The 24,302-nt window shown below is 41.3% G+C and overlaps 1 protein-coding gene across 1 annotated transcript in view; it reads left to right on the top strand.

Annotated features, from left to right (window-relative positions):
* ABCG5 (ATP binding cassette subfamily G member 5) overlaps window positions 1-23,403 on the top strand; it is a 37,334-nt gene extending 13,931 nt beyond the window's left edge. The window contains 6 exon segments of the mRNA XM_049870159.1: window positions 424-637; window positions 731-936; window positions 1,902-2,040; window positions 7,577-7,762; window positions 21,870-21,982; window positions 23,240-23,403. Of these exon segments, the coding sequence (XP_049726116.1) occupies window positions 424-637; window positions 731-936; window positions 1,902-2,040; window positions 7,577-7,762; window positions 21,870-21,982; window positions 23,240-23,403 (1,022 nt within the window).
* The last annotated feature ends 899 nt before the right edge of the window (window positions 23,404-24,302 follow it).

Below are 24,302 nucleotides of genomic sequence, written 5' to 3' on the forward strand. Positions count from 1 at the left end.
ACCAGCACTAGGGGAATTTATCCTTGCTTTTGTTTGGGTGTTTTTACTCTACACTTCAAGGAGTGATTTTGGCCGAGTCAATAAACTTGCCATAGACAACCTATCGGGATACAGCGGGGAACCGCTCTCAAACAAATTGGTGCGCTCCCATTTTGTCTGAGAAAAATTAGCCAAGCTTCTGAATTCTCCCAGACAGCCCTGAAGGGATTCTCATGGCCTTGCTGGGTAGCCCAGAAATATTCTGATTTTATAGGTGGGCATTAGAACAGGTTTGAGGTATGATGGAATGAGGTATTATGGGACTGTTCAAAATTCTAAGTTTTAAGCAGTTTTAAATACTTCTGAATCAATGATAAAACATATTATTATCTATAAACACATGTTTAAAAACACATGGGTCCTATCTTTTGGGAAAAATTCTAGTGGACCTGACGTCAGTGGATACCCAGAGCAACGAACGGGAAATAGAAACCTACGAGAGAGTCAAAATGATTGAATCTGCCTACAGGGAGTCAGCAATTTATCACAAAACTTTGGAGAATATTGAAAGAACGAAACACCTGAAGACATTACCAATGGTTCCTTTCAAAACCAAAGATTCTCCTGGAGCTCTCTGTAAACTCTGTGTCCTCCTGAGGTAAGAACCTTGCAAATGTAAGCAAGGCCCATTTTAGGTCTTTAGACATCACTAATGAAGAAAAGAATTAAAACAGGGTTGTTTGGCTTTCAGGAGAGTGGTGAGGAACTTACTGAGAAATAAGCTGGCAGTGATGATGCGTCTCACTCAGAATCTGATCATGGGTTTGTTCGTCATTTTCTTCCTTCTACGGGTCCAGAATGATGTGTTAAAGGGTGCTTTCCAGGACCAAGTGGGCCTCATGTACCAGTGTGCGGGGGCCACCCCGTACACAGGCATGCTGAACGCTGTGACTCTGTGTAAGTGCACAAGGGCAGGAGATGTGCCTTGAGGTTGGAGGTGCCCCCTCTCCCCAGATAGTCCCCTTGTCCGGCTGTCATCCACCATCATATGGGTATTTCTCTGAGCTAATCTGGCCCTCTCCAAGTATTCTCTCTGGGGAAAGATAATGCAGTGCGTTACTAACGCCTTAGGGTGAATCAGCTCACCAGATGGTTCTCTAGGGTCTAAGGAGAAAAAGAATCCAGGGAAATGTGAAGTTTGCTGGGCTTGTGGGGAGGGTTTGGGAAGGGCTTTTCGAAAGGCCATTCCTCAAATCCTATCTTGGTCATTAGGATGTACAGCCCTTTGGGGTACCGTTATTGGACCAACTTTACACCCTTAGGTTCTTCTTGGAGCCTATTTTAGGACAACCAACACCTAAGGTTCAAACTCAGGGGGGATCCAGAAGCAACACTTAGCTGCCTGACGTTATAGCTCATGCAGGGAAATAGATGTTAGAGGGATCCCCAACATGTCATGCTAGGTTCAGGTACCAGAGGGAAGGACAGTACATCTGCACAGCTGGTCCTAGAGCTGGAGATAAGCCTCTGCAGACACCAGGCCTTCCTGGCCCTCTGAGAGTCAGTGCAAAAGGCAGGCTGCTGTGGGGCCCAGATCCTGTGCAAAAAGGGGACAAAGTGCCTCAAACCACTCATTTGTGCCCCTTTCGCAAGTGCTTTTCTTGAATTGGTGACAACTCCCTACTTTAGAGAGAAGGAACTAAATCATGACGACTCTTGCAGCTGCATTGAAATCCAGGTAGAGTACAGATTTCTGGGGTCGAGCCCTGTGGATGGCAGGTTCATTCCTTCCATGACGAGCGAGTCTGCCTAGTCTGCCCTTGCCATCCAGCCCTGACAGACCTTGAGTTCAGCTTTGGCCAGCCCTCCGCCCCTCAGCTATGTAATGACTGACTGCTCTGGAACCTGCCTTCCATGTCTAGTCCCTGTGCTGTGAGCTGTCAGCAACCAGGAGAGTCAGGATAGCCTGTACCAGAAGTGGCAGATGCTGCTGGCCTATGTGCTGCACGTCCTCCCCTTCAGCGTCCTTGGCATCATGATTTTCAGCACTGTGTGCTACTGGTAAGGGGGTGCTTGGGGGTGTTCAGTTCACCCGGGGCCAGGCCTGCCATGGAGTCATGGGCAGCCAGTGGCAAGTATGAAGGGGAAGCTCCTGGGTGGATAATGGCGCACTATCTGCTCTGCAGGATCTATCTTTGCCCATCGGTGTCCAGTACAATGTCCTGTCCTTCAGCACAAATAAAATAACTCAACTGTGGGCTACACGGGACCTGAGAGAAAACCAGCAAGACTACACGTGGCCAGGGAATAGTATGTCCCATATTCACTGCAGAGCCCAGGCCAGAAAATAGGGCTCTGCAGTAGCTGAGACCCGATGCTGGTGGGATCCAAGGGCAGGAGCAGTAGGCCACCTGCATCAGCGTGGCCTCCCCAGGCTGCTGGAACCTGGAGCAGCTCCTCTGCCTGGGCTTTCACTGATGGACTGGAGACATCATAGTTGGGGCTGGGGACAGGGGAGCTTGAGGAATAGAGTGACGATGAGAAGAAGGCACTGGGGGACTATGAAGCATCTCTGATGCTGGTTGGGTTTTGACTGGTGGCTTTGAGGCAATGTTTCTTTCTATTTCTTAGAACTTTATAAAGATACAAATCTGAAAACGTGTACAGTTAAGGTATTTGCATGATGAGTTATTATAAGTGTCCCTTATCACTTTGGCTTTCCCTTAAGAAAAGATGGAAGTTGAAAACTTTATGCTGCGTGAAATAAGTCAGTCGCAAAAGGACAAATACGGTATGATCCCACTTACATGCAAGAGCCAAATATTGAGAAACCAAAGACTATCAGTGGCTACCAGTGGCGGGAAGGAGGGGGAAAGGGGGAGTTTTTGATTGGGGGCAGTGAGTTTAAGTTAATGGTGGTGGAATGATCTGGAAAAGGAAGGTGGGAATGGTCGCACGACTTGAAGAATGCAATCAGTATCACTGAATTACACCTGTAGAAATCGTTGAATTGGCGGATGTTTTGTGGTGGATATTTGCACCACAATAAAAAATTTTAATAATAATAATAAAAAGAGACAATCACCAGGGATTCTGTGACTTTACTACTGTATAGGTGCCCAATTCATCCCAAGAGAGAACTTCAGGCAGGTTTTTGTTTTTTTTTTTTGATTGCAGTAAATATACAGGTAACAAATCATTTGGCACTTCAACATTCTTCGTGTGTGTAATGCAGTGACGTTGGTTGTGTTGATCATGGTGTTTAATCATTACCATTATCTGTTTCCAAGTTTTCCCATACATTTCACAGAAGCTCAGTATCTATCCCCCAAGCGGTGAGTCCCCCCTTTCCTCTCCCTCCCAGCGCTAATAAGCTTTGGTCTGTATATACTTGCCTATTCTAGGTATTTTGTATAAGTGGAATCATCCAATATCTATCCCTTTGTGGTTGACTTATTTCACTTAGTGTAGTTTTCAAGGTTCATCTGTGTTGTAGCATGTGGCGGGACTTCATTTCCCTTATGATCCAGGCAACTCTGGAGACACTGTCTTTCTTCAGATCACTGGATTCATATCCAAGTACTCCTAACTGTAGCCAATATAAAGGCCCATGTTATGTAGTATAAATAATTATTATAAATTAAATGACATGTAAGTAAAAAAAAAAATAAACGGAGAAGAGTCTTGGAGCCTAGTTAGTTTGAGGTCAAGATGAAGAGTGTCAGGTCTTGGTGCAGGCTCTCAGAAGAAGGTATCACTGGAGCATGTCAGAGACAAAGCCACTCATTTCATGTCAGCAGGAGGGTGGACTGTCTCAACCAAGGGCAGTGGTGAGGACCATGTGGCCCTCCTTGCTGGCCTTCTAGAAGCTCTTTCTCTGACACTAAAGGACATGCTGACTCTCCAGTTTGTGATGCAACTACACGCCCGTCTAGTTCCATCTAAATGAAACAGGAACAAATTTTTAAAACTTGCCCACTTTTGAGTCAAACAAGGTTAGCTAAAAATCGAAGACCCTGTCCACAGACCACAATGCCAGCATCACTGTGGGGCTTGTTAAATATGCAGAATGGCAGCCCAGGTGAGTAACAAGATCCTTGGGTGATTCATGCGCACTTTCTCACTTGCAAAGCACTGATTTTGAAGACTAGCCAGTCTTTGAGAAACGGGTCAAGAATTGAGTAGGACTTGTGTAAACAGGGCAGTTTTAAACTAGGTTCAGTGCAAGCATCCAGGTCGTGACTATTTTTGATAAAAATCTGGCACGAAGGTGCAAAATCATTTTCTTGGCAGCACAGCAGTTGGCCATGTAGTAAATACTTAAATACCGCAGATATTTGCTGAATGCCCAAGCACCAGGCACAGTGAGTGCTAGGTGCTTGAGGGGATTCAAAGCAAATGAAAGTGCTGGCTTCGAGTTTGCAATTCCGGAATCTAAGCATCTCTGAAAGCCAAGTGTTTTGGTAACTCATTTAGCCCCAAGACCTGACCTGAACTCATTTAGTGGCAAAATCTGACCTGAACCGACCTGAGTTTCTTCATATTTGTCCCTCATGAACCTTCCTCTTTAGCAGAAATATTACTGTTCAGTTACTGGTGGAGTCCTGGAGCCCACTGAGGCTAGCATGGCCTATGCAGTTAAAACCTCTCCAAGATCTGTAAAGTTGCACATTCCCCAAACCACATCTGGCCCTAAAGTGCTTCAGATCATGGATTGTGGAACTAGACAGATCTCCAATGACTTTAATTCAAGAAAGGGTAAGATGAGTATTACAGAGAAGCACAAACACGGTGCTGAGGGAAATAATAACAATTGACGCCTACTGAGCATTTCTTTGCTTTATGCCAGGCACTAAGAGTTTTATGTATATTAGTTCGTGTAATCTTTGCAACCATTATGTAAAAGTGGTACTAGAATTATCCTTGCATGTAGATGAGGAAACTGAGGCACAGAGAGGCATGGAGAGGGTAGGTATCTTTCCCGTCTCACATCCATTATCTCAGTTAATTACAAAGGAGACCAAGAGACCATTTGGTTGGGTGGAGACAGAGAGTATGGCGGAGAAGGGCTCTCGGAGGCTTTCTGGACAAGAACTGGAGAGATGAACAGAATTTAATCAGCTGGAAAAGGGAGCAAGGGCATTCCAGGTAAAGAAAGTACATGTGTATAGGTTCAGAAGCGAAAACACACAAGACCTTTCCAGAGAGAGGGGAATATGTACTCAGGTGCGCTGGACGGAATGAAGCGTTGGAAGGAGGTGTTGTCAGCTGCCTTCGAGTAGTGGAAAATAAAACTGAAACCCCAGGGTCCTGTGGGGAGGCACTGAATGCCAGCCTAGAGCTGGCACATATTTGTTAATGGGATATGGGAGAGAATTTTGAACCAGGGAGTGAACCATCTGTGTGGGACTCTGGAGGGTGAGCCTGGTATCACATTGGCAGCAGACTGGAGTTAGGGCAGGGATGCTGGGCAGCCTGCTGAGGAGTATTTTCAACAGTTTGTGGGAAAGGCAGAGGGCCCTAGATGAGGAGAGTGGCAGTGGTAACAGAAGGGGGTCAATTTGAGATATTTGGAACGCAGAATCAAATGGACTCAGAAGTCAGGTGGATTTGTTTGGGGGGTAAAGAGCGTCAGAGATGATGCCTGGTTTTCAGCCTGAGGGAATAGGAGGATAACAGCATCCTTATCAAGTTTTCTGGGAAAGAGAATCAGTTTGGCTTTGGACATGTTGAATCTGGGATGCTACAGAACACTCACCTGGAGGTGTGAATCTGAGGTATACATGATAGTTGGAGTAGAAAGAAAAAGTAAGACAAAAAGGAAGAGTAAAGACCTGGAACTGGATGCTATTGAGAGAGCATGAGAAGAGGGAGGAAGCAGTCTGAGTGCAAAATCTCATTGGGAGGTTTGGAGGGAGAGGAAAGTGAGCCAAAGAAGGGGGCATGGGGCGTGGTCACAGAGGTAGAAGAAGAAGCAGGATTGGGCAGCTCAGACAAAATGAGGGTGGAAAGAGTTTCAAGGAGGTATAATAAACTCTTCAAGAGTGGTGGGGAGGGGTGGGTATAAGGCATGAGTCTTGGTCACCTAGTGCTGCTATAACAGAAATACCACAGGTGGATAGCTTTAACAAAGAGAAGTTTATTACCTCACAGTAAAGTAGGCTAAAAGTCCAAATTCAGAGTGTCAGCTCCAGGGGAAGGCTTTCTCTCTCTGTCAGCCTTCTCATTCTTCCCCTGGACCAGGAGCTTCTAGGAGCAGGGACCCAGGGTCCAAAGGACGTGCTCTGCTCCCAGCATTGCTTTCTTGGTGGTGTGAGGTCCTCTGTCTCTCTGCTTTCTTCCCTCTTTTATATCTCAAAAGAGATTGGCCTAAGACACTATCTAATCTTATAGATCTCTTCAATATAACTGCCACAAATCTATCTCGTTACATCATAGTGATAGGATTTACAACACAAAGGGAAATCACATCAGATGACAAAATGACAGACAATCATACAATACTGGGAATCATGACCTAGCCAAGTTGACAGGTATTTTGGGGGGACACAATTCAATCCATGACAGCATGCTAATTCTTTTTCCTTACTCCACAAGTGGAAGAGAGAGCAGGATGTCTAATTGTTACTGAGGCCATGCTCTCACCAGGGAAATGTAGTTTGGTAAATGGAATATAAGAAGAAAGGGGCATGGGTGTTGAGTAGTTTGTTTACAACAAATGAGGGTTAAATCAGTGGAAGGGATTGGTAGAATACAAGAAAATAATAGCACGGAATGAGGGCAGTGATGGTTCAGAGGTAGAATTCTTGCCTTCCACACAGGAGACCGGGATTGAACTTCTGGCCAATGTCTGTCAGCATATCTACCACCCATTTGTCAGTAGAAGCTTGAGTGTTACTATGATGCTGAACAGGTTTCAGTGGAATTTTTAGACTAAGACAGACCAGGAAGAAAGCCTTGGTGACCCACTTCTGAAAGTCAGTCTGGCCTGTAACCCACCATGGGACCGGCAGTGTTTCCTTCTGTTGTGCATGGGGTTGTCATGAGTTGGAGGCTGACTCGACATCAGCTAACAACAATGTAAAATGGAACCAGGCTCAGGAGGGTTAATCTGGTCAGGGATGAAAGCAGTGAGGGGATTTCACACTGGCAATAAATGCATGTAATAGGAGGGATGAGGTTGGAGGGAGGGGCTGAGAGGCAGCTGGATGAGCCCTTAGCACCATGGAGGAGCGGTGCTACCCAGGCAGGATCCCGTTATTTATGGAGAAGCCTGGTGAGTTCAACACCCTAGTTATTGCAGTCAGTTGTGACCGTTGTCTAAATGACTTAATATTTCCCTGTGAGAGATGAAGGAGTTGTAAAAGGGAAAAGGTGGCTTACATTGAGTTGAAGCCAACAGAAATAATCTGCAGTAATAAATGGTCCCAAATGTTGGCTCTGTTCCAAGGAGGCCTTTCAAAGGGGAGGTTGGCTTGCCCTGGAAACTCTTCTCACCCACTAACCACCGTGGATTTGTTCTGTACAGGCAAGTGTGGTATTTTTCTTAAATGATAACCCTTGGAGAGAGACTGAAGAAGGCTGTATGTTTTTCTAGGACTCTGGGCTTATACCCTGAGGTCGCCAGATTTGGATATTTCTCTGCTGCTCTCTTGGCCCCCCACTTAATTGGTGAATTTCTAACTCTGGTGCTACTTGGTATCATCCAAAACCCAAATGTCATCAACAGTGGAGTGGGTGTGCTCAGCATTGCTGGAGTCCTTGTTGGATCTGGACTCATGAGGTAAGATAGAATGGCTTAAATAATTGAGATTGTTATGATTTGTTGTTAATGATCACCTGATAATGACGGTTATAAAGGAGTTTCAGAAGAGAGCTCTGTGATACTGGTTAAAGGTAACACCTTATATATAGTCCACCATCTGGAGTGTTTACAGTGCTTGCTAATCATTATCGCCTTAGGCCTTGTACTGTTCACCATTCCCTTACAAAATGTCTGTATGTTGGGAACCAGGAACTGACAATATAAGCATTACTGATACGATTAACATGTAATAAGCCATGACAACGAGCTGAGGAAAACCAAGCTATCCTCCAGAAAAACCCAGAGCCCATGTTACAGACTAAATAACATGCATATTAGTTCATTTCTGTCCTGGCACTGTTAAATCTCTATTCCAGTCCTCGATTCCCAGTTATTTTTAAGAAGTAAGAATAGTTGGGTATGAAAAGAGGCTGGAGAATAAAAGACTGCTCAAGAAAGTAGCAGGACTAGAAGAAAGACATGCCCCCAATGTTAGCAGTAGTTATCTCAGTGGTTTTTGTTTCCATCATTTTCTTTGCATTTTTCTGTACTTCATGAGTTTTCTATAGTGGGCACATATCCTTTTATAATCAAGAAAGAACTGTAGATTTTAAAAAGTAGTAGCAAGAAAGGTGGAAAATTTGGAAGGGTGAAAATGATCCCAAGCAGGTAGAGTGAATGGGGGCAAATAACTAAACTGTGAGTCCCTAACAAGATGTGAAGAAGGCTCTGTTTCTTTGACTTAAAAACAAACAAAAAAATACTGAGCATCTACTATATGTAATTATATGTATAACCCCCCCCCCCCAAAATCCAAACCTGTTGCTGTTGAGTCAATGCCAACTCATAGTGACGCTCCAGGACAGAGTAGAACTGCCCCATAGGGTTTCCAAGGAGCAGCTGGTGGATTTGAACTGCAGACCTTTTGGTTAGCAGCTGACCTCTTAACCATTGTGCCACCAGGGTTCCTATTATAGTTACAGGTTTAGTTATTTAACTCTCAGGGCAACCCATTTTCAGGTAAGAAAACTAAGCTCAGACTTTGCTCAAGTCATAGCACTATGAAGACTCTCTCAGGAAGCATGGGGTTCTGGGAAGGCAAGACTGACCTCCCAACCCACCCTGCCCTTGAGTGACCTAGGAGTCAGAAATGCCCTCTACTGATTGGCTGCCATGTGACCACGGGCAACTTACTTTTCTATCTTAATTAGTTTCTTCATTTGTAAAATGGAGATAATTATCTCAGCCTCACCTGCCTCAAGGGAGTTCTATAAAGGTGAGATATTACAAAGCAAAGTGAGCTAGTTTTTTAATCAAAAAAAGAGGGTTTATTTTTCAGAGGCACCATTACATTATCTGTGTTGTTGAAGTGGACTGTTAAACCCACCTTAAAAAAGGCACAAATCAAATCAACTCAAAGGTACAGAATCAAGCCAGCATCATTAGGAAGTACAGACCCAACTTCAGGCAGCTCCCCCACTTTCTGATTTGAGTCTGGCACTATGTCATATATTTAGGTTTTTAGGACAAGAGGATTAATTGCTCTTAAAAGTGAGGCAGGAGGCAGGGCCAAGATGGCGGACTAGGTGGACGCTACCGCGGATCCCTCTTGCAACAAAGACTCGGAAAAACAAGTGAATCGATCACATACATAACAATCTACGAACCCTGAACAACAAACACAGATGTAGAGACAGAGAACGAACAAATACGGGGAGGCAGTGATTGTTTTCAGAGCCTGGAGCCAGCGTACCAGTCAGCGGATTTTCTGGAAAAACTAGTTTCCCAGTGATGGCTCGGAGACAACAATCCATATCAAACCACATACAGAAGCAGACCATGACAGCTTCTCCAACCCCCCAAACAAAAGAATCAAAATCTTTCCCAAATGAAGATACAATCCTGGAATTATCAGATACAGAATATAAAAAACTAATTGACAGAATGCTTCAAGACATCACAAACGAAATAAGGCAAACTGTAGAAAAAGCCAAGGAACACACCGATAAAATTGTTGAAGAACTCAAAAAGATTATTCAAGAACATACTGGAAAAATTAATAAGTTGCAAGAATCCATAGAGAGACAGCATGTAGAAATCCAAAAGATTAACAATAAAATTACAGAATTAGACAACTCAATAGGAAGTCAGAGGAGCAGACTCGAGCAATTAGAATGCAGACTGGGACATCTGGAGGACCAGGGAATCAACACCAACATAGCTGGAAAAAAAATCAGATAAAAGAATTAAAAAAAATGAAGAAACCCTAAGAATCATGTGGAACTCTATCAAGAAGGATAACTTGCGGGTGATTGGAGTCCCAGAACAGGGAGGGGGGACAGAAAACACAGAGAAAATAGTTGAAGAACTCCTGACACAAAACTTCCCTGACATCATGAAAGACGAAAGGATATCTATCCAAGATGCTCATCGAACCCCATTTAAGATTGACCCAAAAAGAAAAACACCAAGACATATTATCATCAAACTCACCAAAACCAAAGATAAACAGAAAATTTTAAAAGCAGCCAGGGAGAAAAGAAAGGTTTCCTTCAAGGGAGAATCAATAAGAATAAGTTCAGACTACTCAGCAGAAACCATGCAGGCAAGAAGGGAATGGGACGACATATACAGAACACTGAAGGAGAAAAACTGCCAGCCAAGGATCATATATCCAGCAAAACTCTCTCTGAAATATGAAGGCGAAATTAAGATATTTACAGACAAACACAAGTTTAGAGAATTTGCAAAAACCAAACCAAAGCTACAAGAAATACTAAAGGATATTGTTTGGTCAGAGAACCAATAATATCAGATACCAGCACAACACAAGGTCACAAAACAGAACGTCCTGATATCAACTCAAATAGGGAAATCACAAAAACAAACAAATTAAGATTAATTAAAATAATAATAATACACATAACAGGGAATCATGGAAGTCAATAGGTAAAAGATCACAAGAATCAAAAAGAGGGACTAAATATAGGAGGCATTGAACTGCCAGATGGAGAGTGATACAAGGCGATATAGAACGATACAAGTTAGGTTTTTACTTAGAAAAATAGGGGTAAATAATAAGGTAACCACAAAAAGGTATAACAACTCCATAACTCAAGATAAAAGCCAAGAAAAACGTAACGACTCAACTAACATAAAGTCAAACACTATGAAATGAGGATCTCACAATTTACTAAGAAAAACGTCTCAGCACAAAAAAGTATGTGGAAAAATGAAATTGCCAACAACACACATGAAAAGGCATCAAAATGACAGCACTAAAAACTTATTTATAATTACGCTGAATGTAAATGGACTAAATGCACCAATAAAGAGACAGAGAGTCACGGACTGGATAAAGAAACACGATCCATCTATATGCTGCCTACAAGAGACACACCTTAGACTTAGAGACACAAATAAACTAAAACTGAAAGGATGGAAAAAAATATATCAAGCAAACAATAAGCAAAAAAGAAGAGGAGTAGCAATATCAATTTCTGACGAAATAGACTTTAGACTTAAATCCACCACAAAGGACAAAGAAGGACACTATATAATGATAAAAGGGACAATTGATCAGGAAGACATAACCATATTAAATATTTATGCACCCAATGACAGGGCTGCAAGATACATAAATCAAATTTTAACAGAATTGAAAAGTGAGATAGACACCTCCACAATTATAGTAGGAGACTTCAACACACCACTTTCGGAGAACGACAGGACATCCAGTAAGAAGCTCAATAGAGACACGGAAGACCTACTTACAACAATCAACCAACTTGACCTCATTGACTTATACAGAACTCTCCACCCAACTGCTGCAAAGTATACTTTTTTTTCTAGCGCACATAGAACATTCTCTAGAATAGACCACATATTAGGTCATAAAACAAACCTTTGCAGAGTCCAAAACATCGAAATATTACAAAGCATCTTCTCAGACCACAAGGCAATAAAACTAGAAATCAATAACAGAAAAACTAGGGAAAAGAAATCAAATACTTGGAAAATGAACAATACCCTCCTGAAAAAAGACTGGGTTATAGAAGACATCAAGCAGGGAATAAGGAAATTCATAGAATGCAACGAGAATGAAAATACTTCCTATCAAAACCTCTGGGACACAGCAAAAGCAGTGCTCAGAGGCCAATTTATATCGATAAATGCACACATACAAAAAGAAGAAAGAGCCAAAATCAGAGAACTGTCCCAACAACTTGAACAAATAGAAAGTGAGCAACAAAAGAACCCATCAGGCACCAGAAGAAAACAAATAATAAAAATTAGAGCTGAACTAAACGAATTAGAGAACAGAAAAACAATTGAAAGAATTAACAAAGCCAAAAGCTGGTTCTTTGAAAAAATTAACAAAATTGATAAATCATTGGCTAGACTGACTAAAGAAATAAAGGAAAGGAAACAAATAACCCGAATAAGAAATGAGAAGGACCACATCACAACAGAACCAAATGAAATTAAAAGAATCATTTCAGATTACTACGAAAAATTGTACTCTAACAAATTTGAAAACCTAGAAGAAATGGATGAATTCTTGGAAAAACACTACCTACCTAAACTAACACATTCAGAAGTAGAACAACTAAATAGACCCATAACAAAAAAAAGAGATTGAAACGGTAATCAAAAAACTTCCAACAAAAAAAAGCCCTGGCCCGGACGGCTTCACTGCAGAGTTCTACCAAACTTTCAGAGAAGAGTTAACACCACTACTTCTGAAGGTATTCCAAAGCATAGAAAATGACGGAATACTACCCAACTCATTCTATGAAGCCATCATCTCCCTGATACCAAAACCAGGTAAAGACATTACAAAAAAAGAAAATTATAGACCTATATCCCTCATGAACATAGATGCAAAAATCCTCAACAAAATTCTAGCCAATAGAATCCAACAACACATCAAAAAAATAATTCACCATGATCAAGTGGGATTTATACCAGGTATGCAAGGCTGGTTTAATATCGGAAAAACCATGAATGTAATCCATCACATAAATAAAACAAAAGATAAAAACCACATGATCTTATCAATTGATGCAGAAAAGGCACTTGACAAAGTCCAACACCCATTTATGATAAAAACTCTTACCAAAATAGGAATTGAAGGAAAATTCCTCAACATAATAAAGGGCATCTATGCAAAGCCAACAGCCAATATCACTCTAAATGGAGAGAACCTGAAAGCATTTCCCTTGAGAACGGGAACCAGACAAGGATGCCCTTTATCACCGCTCTTATTCAACATCGTACTTGAAGTCCTAGCCAGGGCAATTAGGCTAGACAAAGAAATAAAGGGTACCCAAACTGGTAAGGAGGAAGTAAAGCTATCACTATTTGCAGATGACATGATTGTATATATGCAAAACCCTAAGGAATCCTCCAGAAAACTACTGAAACTAATAGAAGAGTTTGGCAGAGTCTCAGGTTATAAAACAAACATACAAAAATCACTTGGATTCCTCTACATCAACAAAAAGAACACCGAAGAAGAAATAACCAAATCAATGCCATTCACAGTAGCCCCCAAGAAGATAAAATACTTAGGAATAAATCTTACCAAGGATGTAAAAGACCTATACAAAGAAAACTACAAAGCTCTACTACAAGAAATTCAAAAGGACATACTTAAGTGGAAAAACATACCTTGCTCATGGATAGGAAGACTTAACATAGTAAAAATGTCTATTCTACCAAAAGCCATCTATACATATAACGCACTTCCGATCCAAATTCCAATGTCATATTTTAAGGGGATAGAGAAACAAATCACCAATTTCATATGGAAGGGAAAGAAGCCCCGGATAAGCAAAGCATTACTGAAAAAGAAGAAGAAAGTGGGAGGCCTCACTCTACCTGATTTCAGAACCTATTATACAGCCACAGTAGTCAAAACAGCCTGGTACTGGTACAACAACAGGCACATAGACCAGTGGAACAGAATTGAGAACCCAGATATAAATCCATCCACGTATGAGCAGCTGATATTTGACAAAGGACCAGTGTCAGTTAACTGGGGAAAAGATAGTCTTTTTAACAAATGGTGCTGGCATAACTGGATATCCATGTGCAAAAGAATGAAACAGGACCCATACCTCACACCATGCACAAAAACTAACTCCAAGTGGATCAAAGACCTAAACATAAAGACTAAAACGATAAAGATCATGGAAGAAAAAATAGGGACAACCCTAGGAGCCCTAATACAAGGCATAAACAGAATACAAAACATTACCAAAAATGATGAAGAGAAACCCGATAACTGGGAGCTCCTAAAAATCAAACACCTATGCTCATCTAAAGACTTCACCAAAAGAGTAAAAAGACCACCTACAGACTGGGAAAGAATTTTCAGCTATGACATCTCCGACCAGCGCCTGATCTCTAAAATCTACATGATTCTGTCAAAACTCAACCACAAAAAGACAAACAACCCAATCAAGAAGTGGGCAAAGGATATGAACACACATTTCACTAAAGAAGATATTCAGGCAGCCAACAGATACATGAGAAAATGCTCTCGATCATTAGCCATTAGAGAAATGCAAATTAAAACTACGATGAGATTCCATCTCACACCAACAAGGCTGGCATTAATCCAAAAAACACAAAATAATAAATGTTGGAGAGGCTGCGGAGAGATTGGAACTCTTATACACTGCTGATGGGAATGTAAAATGGTACAACCACTTCGGAAATCTATCTGGCGTTATCTTAAACAGTTAGAAATAGAACTACCATACAACCCAGAAATCCCACTCCTCGGAATATACCCTAGAGATACAAGAGCCTTCACACAAACAGATACATGCACACCCATGTTTATTGCAGCTCTGTTTACAATAGCAAAAAGCTGGAAGCAACCAAGGTGTCCATCAACGGATGAATGGGTAAATAAATTGTGGTATATTCACACAATGGAATACTATGCATCGATAAAGAACAGTGACGAATCTGTGAAACATTTCATAACATGGAGGAACCTGGAAGGCATTATGCTGAGCGAAATTAGTCAGGGGCAAAAGGACAGATATTGTATAAGACCACTATTATAAGATCTTGAGAAATAGTAAAAACTGAGAAGAACACATACTTTTGTGGTTATGAAGGGGGGAGGGAGGGAGGGAGAGGGTTTTTTATTGATTAATCAGTAGATAAGAACTGCTTTGGGTGAAGGGAAAGATAACACTCAATACATGGAAGATCAGCTCAATTGGACTGGACCAAAAGCAAAGAAGTTTCCGGGATAAAATGAATGCTTCAAAGGTCAGCGGAGCAGGGGCGGGGGTCTGGGGAACATGGTTTGAGGTGACTTCTAAGTCAATTGGCAAAATAATTCTATTATGAAAACATTCTGCATCCCACTTTGAAATGTGGCGTCTGGGGTCTTAAATGCTAACAAGCGGCCATCTAAGATGCATCAATTGGTCTCAACCCACCTGGAGCAAAGGAAAATGAAGAACACCAAGGCCACACGACAACTAAGAGCCCAAGAGACAGAAAGGGCCACATGAACCAGAGACCTACATCATCCTGAGACCAGAAGAACTAGTTGGTGCCCGGCCACAATCGATGACTGCCCTGACAGGGAGCACAACAGAGAACTCCTGAGGGAACAGGAGATCAGTGGGATGCAGACCCCAAATTCTCATAAAAAGACCAGACTTAATGGTCTGACTAAGACTAGAGGAATCCCGGCAGGCATGCTCCCCAGACCTTCTGTTGGCACAGGAGAGGAACCATCCCCGAAGACAACTCATCAGACATGAAAGGGACTGGTCAGAGGGTGGGAGAGAGACGCTGATGAAGAGTGAGCTAATTATATCAGGTGGTCACTTGAGAGTGTGTTGGCAACTCTTGTCGGGAGGGGGGATGGGAGGATAGAGAGAGAGGGAAGCTGGCAAAATTGTCAGGAAAGGAGAGACTGAAAGGGCTGACTCAATAGGGGGAGAGCAAGTGGGAGTACGGAGTAAGATGTATGTAAACTTATATGTGACAGACTGGATTTGTAAACGTTCACTTGAAGCTTAATAAAAGTTAATAAAAAAAAAAAAAGTGAGGCAGTAGCAGACATTACTAAACATTCTTGGGTTCTTTGCAAAATCTCAATATCCCAAGGGATCATTACCTGGTTTCCATTCTATCGCTACATGAAACTCCTCTCTTGAAGGCCACATACACCTTCTAGTTGTTACATTTATATTTATAAACCTCCTCATTATTCAACTTATATTTTCCCCCAAGTCATTATCTTTCCTGCAGCATTTGGGCTATTGGCTGCCTTCTGTTTTAAATAAAAATGGAAGTAGCTTTGCTGCTCTTTCTGCTTACAAAATAACTCACTGCAATTCACTGCAAAAAAAAAAAAAATGCACACAATACAAAAATGTACAAGGAAGAAAGTAAGTCATCTGAAATGTCAGAACCCAGAGTTAATTTTCTTGTGTATCTTGTTAGAATTTTATATATTTTTAATAAGAACAAGACCATTTTACTGTATAAGATGCAAAGTATGCATACTTTTTTTTCCCATTTAACAACATGTGGACAGTTTTCCAGGTCAAATATACATCTAAGGTCTGTCCCTCTTGAAAGTACCCTTAAGATTTCTATAGCCTGGGTCTGCTCCTGCCTTTCACTGATCCATCTGTCGTCTTCTTCTATCTGTGGGAAGCCTGCCTGTTCCCTTGGCTAGGTGTTCTCTGTGAAAAACCCCTTTGTTCTCTCTCACAGCGCATTGCATGCGGGGCCACCTTGCAGTCTTCCATTAGTAGAGTGTTAACGCCTAGTAAGCTCTGATTCATCACTGTAGTCCTTCTCAGTGGCCAGCCCAAGTCTTTGAACCAATTAGCTTTGCAAAAAATATCTGTTGGTCCATCCACCTACGGTGAGCTGATCTTTGACGAAGGGCCAAAGTTCATTAAATGGGGAAAAGATGGTCTAACAAATGGTGCTGGCAAACTGGATTTCCATCTTTAAAAAAATGAAACAGAACCCATACCTCACACCACACACAAAAACTAACTCAAAATGGATCGAAGACCTAAATATAAAACCTAAAATGGTAAAGATCATGGAAGAAAAAATAGGGGCCTTTTTTTAAATACATGGCATAAAGAGTATACACACCATAACTAATAATTTACAAACACCAGGAGATAAACTAGACAACTGGGAGCTCCTAAAAATTAAAACTTCATCGAAAGACTCCACTGAAGAGTAAAAAGAGAAGCTACAGACCGGAAAAAAATTTTTGACTATGACATATCTGACAAGGGTCTAATCTCTAAAATCTATAGAATACTTAAACACCTCAATAACAAAAAGACAAATAATCTAATTAAAAAACAGGCAAAGGATATGAACAGACACTTCACCAAAGGAGATATTCAGGCAGCTAACAGATACCTGAGGAAATGCATGCGATCATTAGCCATTAGAGAAATGCGGATCAAAACTACAATGGGATACCATCTAGCCCCAACATTACTGGCACAAATCAAAAAACCAGAAAATAACAAATGTTGGAGAGGTTGTGCGGAGACTCGAAGTCTTATGCACTGTTGGTGGTAATGTAAAATGGTACAACCACTATGGAAAACGATATGGCACCTCCTTAAAAAGCTAGAAATAGAAATACCGTATGATCCAGCAATCCCACTCCTAGAAATACATCCTACAGAGATAAGAGCTGTCACATGAATAGACATATGCACACCCATGTTCACTGCAGCATTATTCTCAATAGCAAAAAGAAACAACCTAAGTGCCCATCAACAGATGAATGGATAAACAAACTATGGTACATACACCTAATGGAATACTATGCCACCATAAAGAACAATGATAAATTTGAAAAACATCTCACAACATGGATGAACCTGGAGGGCATTATGCTGAGTGAAAGAAGTCAATCATGAAAGGACAAATATTGTATGAGACCACTATTATAAAAACCCAAGAAAAGGTTTACACACAGAAAAAAACAATCTTTGATGGTCACAAGGGAGGGTACAGGCGGGGAGGCAAAATCACTAATTAGATAGTAGACAAGTGTTAACTTTGGTGAAGGGAAAGACAATACACGATATGGGGAAGTCAGCGCAACTTGACCAAGGCAAAGTCATAGAAGCTTCCTAGACACATCCTAATACTATGAAGGACCGAGGTTACTGGAGCTGAGGACTGGGAACCATGGTCTCAGGGGACATCTAGATCAATTGGCATAACATAGTTCATAAAGAAAATGTTCTACATCGTACTTTGGTGAGTAGCATCTGGGGTCTTAAAAGCTGGCGAGCAGCCATCTAAGATCATCTACCGGTCCCATTCCATCCAGAGCAAAGGAAAATGAAGAAAACCAAAGACACAAGGAAAATATTAGTGCAAAGGATTAATACTGGACCTCATGAACCACAGCCTCCACCAGTCTGAGCCCAGAACTAGATGGTGCCCTTCTACCACCACCAATCACCCTGACAGGGATCATAATGGAGGGTCCAGCCAGAGTGGGAGAAAAATGAAGAACAAAATTCAAATTCACACACACACACACACACACAAAAAACAGACTTACTGGTCTGACAGACTGCCAGAACCCCTGAGTCTATGGCCCTTGGACACCCTGCTAACTCAGAAATGAAGCCATTCCTGAAGTCCACTTTTCAGCCAAAGATTTTTTATAGAACAAACACGTGAGGAACGTGCTTCTCAGTTCAATCAAGTATATAAGACCAAATGGGCAACGTGTGCCCAAAAGCAAAGACGAGAAGGTAAGAAGGGAGAGGAAGACTGGACATGGAGAATCCAGGGCAGAAACAGAAAGGGGGAGAGTGCTGACACATTGCGAGGATTGTAACCAGTGTCACAAAACAATTTGTGTATAAGTTTCTGGAGAAACTAATCTGTGCTATAAACCTTCACCTAAAACACAATAAAATTTTAAAAAGGGGGAAAAAAATTGTTGAATTGAGTGAATAAATGGATGACAATTCTCTCTCCCTGGCCTGCCTATACACTGGGTTAGTTACCATGTTGGTTTTTCCTTTCTGATGCCAATCCACAAATTCATGTGCAGCATTTGTGTTTAGCCTAGTAGAGCGCAGTGAGAGATGAAGGGACATGGTGCCTGCCACAAGGAGGTAACCTTCTAGCTGGCTGGGGGCAGCCACCCTGTTGTGGCCATCGTGCTATTCCAGGCCTTTGTCATCTTATACCTGAACTTTTGCTGAAGCCTGCTCCCTTTTTTGCTTTTTTTTAATTAAAAAGTTTTAAAAATTTTATTGTGCTTTAAGTGAAAGTTTACAAATCAAGTCAGTCTCATACAAAAATTTATAAACACCTTGCGATATATTCCTCATTGCTCTCCCCCTAATGAGACAGCACACTCCTTCCATCCACTCTCTTTTTGTGTCCATTTAGCCAGCTTCTGACCCATGTGCCCTCTCATCTCCTCTCCAGATGGGAGATGCCAACGTAGTCTCAAGCGTCTACTTGATCCAAGAAGCTCGTTCTTCACCAGTATCATTTTCTATCCCATTGTCCTGTTCAATCCCTGTCAGAAGAGTTGGCTTTGGGAATGGTTCCGGTCTTGGGCTAACAGAAGGTCTGAGGACCATGACCACCAGGGTCGTTCTAGTCTCAGTCAGACCATTAAGTCTGGTTTTGTAATGAGAATTCGGAGTCTGCATCCCACTGCTCTCCTGCTCCCTCAAGGGTTCTCTGTTGTGTTACCTGTCAGGGCAGTCATTGTTGTAGCCGGTCACCATCTAGTTCTTATGGTCTCAGGCTGATGTAGTCTCTGGTTTATATGGCCCTTTCTGTCTCTTGGGCTTATAATTACCTTGTGTCTTTGGTGTTCTTCATTCTCCTTTGCTCCACGTGGGTTGAGACCAATTGATGCATCTTAGATGGCTGCTTGCTGGCATTTAAGACCGCAGACGCCAAAGTGGGATGCAGAATGCTTTCTTAATAGATTTTATTATGCCAATTGACTTAGATGTCCCCTGAAACCATGGTCCCCAGACCCCCGCCCCTGCTATGCTGGCCTTCGAAACATTCAGTTTATTCAGGAAACTGCTTTTGGTTTAGTCCAGTTGTGCTGGCCTCTCCTGTATTGTGTGTTGTCTTTTCCTTCAACTAAAATAATTCTTATCAACTATCTAGTGAAAACTCCTCTTCTTCCATCCCTCCCTCCCCCTTCTCGTGACCATTAAAGAATATTTTCTTCTCTGTTTAAACTATTTCTCGAGATCTTATAATAGTGGTATTATACAATATTTGTCCTTTTGTAACTGACTAATTTCACTCTTTTTTGCTGTTCTTAATCTGCCCTTGCTCTAGTCCATTTTACTTGCTGGTACCACATTCATTTTCTTAAAACACTGCTTTACATACGGTCTTTCTCACGGTCAGGCCTTCAGTGGCAATCCACTGCTTAGCCTGTCATTCAAGGCCCTGCACAGGCTGGTTCCTGGCTATCATTCCAGACTCATCTCCGACTGTTCCCAATTTGATTCCTGTGCTATAGCCTTTCTGAGCCATTCCAGCCCTTATGCAGCCCTTGACCATGTCTGTGCTCACACTATTCTGCTCTCCTAGAATTTCCTTCCTCTTCTCCTAATTCCTTCCTAGATCCCTACCTATCCTTTCCAAATTACAGCCTCTCAATATGAGTAATTCAATTTTGTGCCTTAGAAAATGACCAATAACTGAAAGCCATGGAGCTCTGCAGGTCACCTGGGAACAAGCGAGACCACAAATATTAAATACAAGAATATCATGGACATGTGGTACTGGCTTCTTATACTTTCTTGGCACAAGTCATCTACTACATGCATTGTTACAGTCTTAAGGATATATATTTTGTGTCTTCAACCGCACTGTGAGTTCTTTAGGGATAGGATACATCTGTTGAATTCCTCAGTCACCTAGAAACCAAAACACCCCAAACTCATGGATACTGAGTCAATTCCTGACTCACAGCGATCATACAGGACAGAGTAGAGCTATCTCATAGGGTTTCCAAGGTGGATTCGAACTGCTGACCTTTTGGTAAGCAGCCGAGCTCTTAATCACCACACCGCCAGGGCTCCATCACCTAGACCTTACAAATAGAAAGAATTTAATATATATTTGTTGATTGACAGAAGCTGTAAAGCAGACCTAGAAAGCCACAAGGCCAGTATAAAGCTTCTCCTGAAATGGATTAGTTGTTCTCTCCATCCTTTTCCGCCTATGGTCTAGTCTAGTTTTATTTCATATACTAGTACTCTCAAATCTGTTTAGTCACAAATAGCCCCCTCTAATGCCCTGTGTGTGTTAGCTATGTTTTCTTTTATGTTTATATCAACGGCAGTTACAAAAAGTTACACACCAATCCATCATCAGGAGTTGTTAAATTAAGGTTACCACTACAATGGAACACCAAGCTATGATTAAAAATGATGGCATGCTATGCTTACTGACTTGGAAAGATGTCCAAGGCATATGTTTGGGAGAAAAAAAAGCATTTTAGGAAAGAGCACGAAGAGTTTAATTACATATATGTAAAATTTTATAAGCACACACTTATTTTTTATATATACACACACATATATCTATATATGTCTATACATATATATACAGTGAAACCTGTGAGAGCTGGAACTTGACAGGACTGCCTTGTTTTTCTGGGTCTTGCCAATTTTTTTCCTTTGACAGGGTGCAGCCTTACCACTATTCTATTGCTCATTTTAGTGGAAAACATTTGAGTTTTCCTTCTCTTATATGTTTCTGCCTTACACAGGTTCCAGCTTTCACAGGTATATATGTATATGTGTGTGTATATCACAATAGTTATTTCTGGATAGTGGTATTTCAGATAACTTTTACTTTTTTCTTTATACTTCTCAGAATTGTTCAAGGTTTTTTATTGTGAGCATAATTTTTATGACAGAGAAATAAAAAACTATATTCATGTTGGAAATACATAAAATAAGGATTGCCTTTCTTTTCATCTGGTAGGACTATTACCAGAGTCTATTGAATTTCATCTCTTTCTTTTTTTCTTTTTCTTAAGAAATATCGAAGAAATGCCCATTCCTTTTAAAATATTCGGTTATTTTACATTCCAAAAATATTGCTTTGAGATTCTTATAGTCAATGAGTTCTATGGACTGAATTTTACTTGTGGTAAGTATTCTACTTGGGACTATTACTTTTTACACATGATTCTGAGGAAGCCGTTTTCTGAGGGAGATGTATTTTTTAAATTAAAGCTCTATTTTATAATAAACAGATTTAAAGCCTTGCTTTGAAAGAAAAGTCCAACATTTTCTCTAATTAAAAAAAAAAACAGTTGTCAAGTTAGTCACCTGTTGAAGGTCAATAGCTTGAGGCCACTTTGATGTTATTAGAAAATGACAGGTCTAATGTACACTGAGGTAAATGCTAGCATATTCTGGATGGAATTAGTTCTACAGCTACTGAACAGGTTGAAGCAAGGTGAAGTAGCTTCTTGTTCCGCAAAAATGTACATGGTCTATGGCTGAGTAAAGTCATTTTGGGCAAAAGGCTGTTCCCAAACTGCACAGGAAGGCAGTGGGGAGCATAACAAGGTCCTCATGGCCATTGGAAATACCAGGGCCACCCTGGGAACACACCAAGTGAACAGGGTGGAAAGTTAGTAGTTGTTTTAAATATTCCTGGGTGATGACACCAATAATTTTAGGCCATCCATTGCTAAGTGATTTTTATCAGTACTGTGATAATGAATATGGTATTCTAGGGGGAATTACGGAGTCCTTTTTTAGTGGTGCACAGGTTAAGCACTTGGCTGCTAACCCAAAGGTCTGAACCCACACAGTGGCTCCATGGGAGAAAGGCCTGATGATGTGCTCCTGTGATGACTACAGCCTAGAAAACCCTATGGGGCAGTTCTACTCTGTCACTTGGGGCCACTATGAATTAGAGTTGACTTGATGGCATACAACCACCACCACCAAAAAACCAAACCAAAACCCTTGCCGTCAAGTTGATTCCAAGACTACAGGACAGAGAAGAACTGCCCCACAAGGTTTCCAAAGCTGTAATCTTTAAGAAGCAGACTGTCACATCTTTCTCCCTCAGAGTGGCTAGTGGATTTGAACCACTGACTTTTCAGTTAGAAGCCAAGTGCTTAACCACTGTGCCATAAGGGCTTCTTTACAACAACATGGTAATGAGCCTATACTCGCAATAGAAACAAACTCATTTATGTTTTCTATGATGCCAAGTCTCAGAACACTCACTGTTGCTTTGTTAAGTCTGAATTCTGGGCTCTTTAAAATGTCCTGGATCTTTAGCAATGAAAGATATTTGGCAACGCGCTGAGCACTCAGTGCGCATATGGTAAATATTGTATTACCTGGGACATACCATATCTGACACTGTCAATTTTTTCCCTGACAGGCAGCTCAAACAATCCTGTGACAACTAACCCATTGTGTGCCTTTACTCAAGGTGCAACAGCAAGATTCACAAAAAACTTTCTGATTTTATATGCATTTATCCCAGTTTTTGTCATCCTAGGAAGAGTTGTTTTTAAAATAAGGGATCATTTCATTAGTAGATAGCAAAAATCATTCCTATAAAAATAGAACTTAAGCTCCTAGGTGTGTATGACTCTCTTGAGTGTCTGAAAAAAGAATGCTGTGTTCCTTTCTTGATGCTACATTTTAAGTCTTTTAACCCTTAGACTCTGTGCCCCTCAGATCCTGCCAGGCCTTGAATGAGGTGGAAATGGTTCAGAGTTCCTTGCTATTCCAACTTGCAGGGACATGTGGCATTTGGAACCTGGGACCAAAAATGTAAATAACAATAATTCATAGATGTATGAGGGATTAGTGTGAGTGATTTGTTTTCCTTGTTCTAGACACAGAAAAGTAGGTCATTAAAGAAAATTATCTTACGTTTGCTAATGGACTTGGTGAAAAGAAAACATCTGCATTATTACTGACTGTAAATAACAGAAAAGAGTTGTGCATTTGATTCAAGCAAGGCATCGTACAGAATTGGGTTAGAATGCTTTCGACATCATTTAAAAACCCCTGCCTATGCACATGTCCAAGTGCAGGGCTCTGTGTTACCTGATCACAGCAGGAGGGTGTTGGACAGCTTCGCTGAACCTTCAGACAAAACACCCACTGATTTTACCGAGGGATAATTTCATGACAAAAACTGCGGGGGTGGGCTGAACTGGGGACAAAGCACACTAGACAAACCTCTGGTGATGTTTTTAAGTATTAGTTTCTGCTTAGATTATTTAGAAAACTTAAAGTAATGTGACTAGACAAAGTATATGCACTGAGAAATGACATCTTTAAGATTAGAGAGCAGCTGTGACTTAAAGTCCCTCCAGAAAAGATGCTCAGCTGACCCAACCTTTACACTAGGAGGAACAGGGTTACACACTAGGAATTCATGTCCTTGAATTGGAAAGAGAAAGAATGCTGCTGAACACAGGCACCCATAT

This window comes from Elephas maximus, chromosome 26 (genome assembly GCF_024166365.1).
Source record: "Elephas maximus indicus isolate mEleMax1 chromosome 26, mEleMax1 primary haplotype, whole genome shotgun sequence".
Lineage (NCBI taxonomy): Eukaryota > Metazoa > Chordata > Mammalia > Proboscidea > Elephantidae > Elephas > Elephas maximus.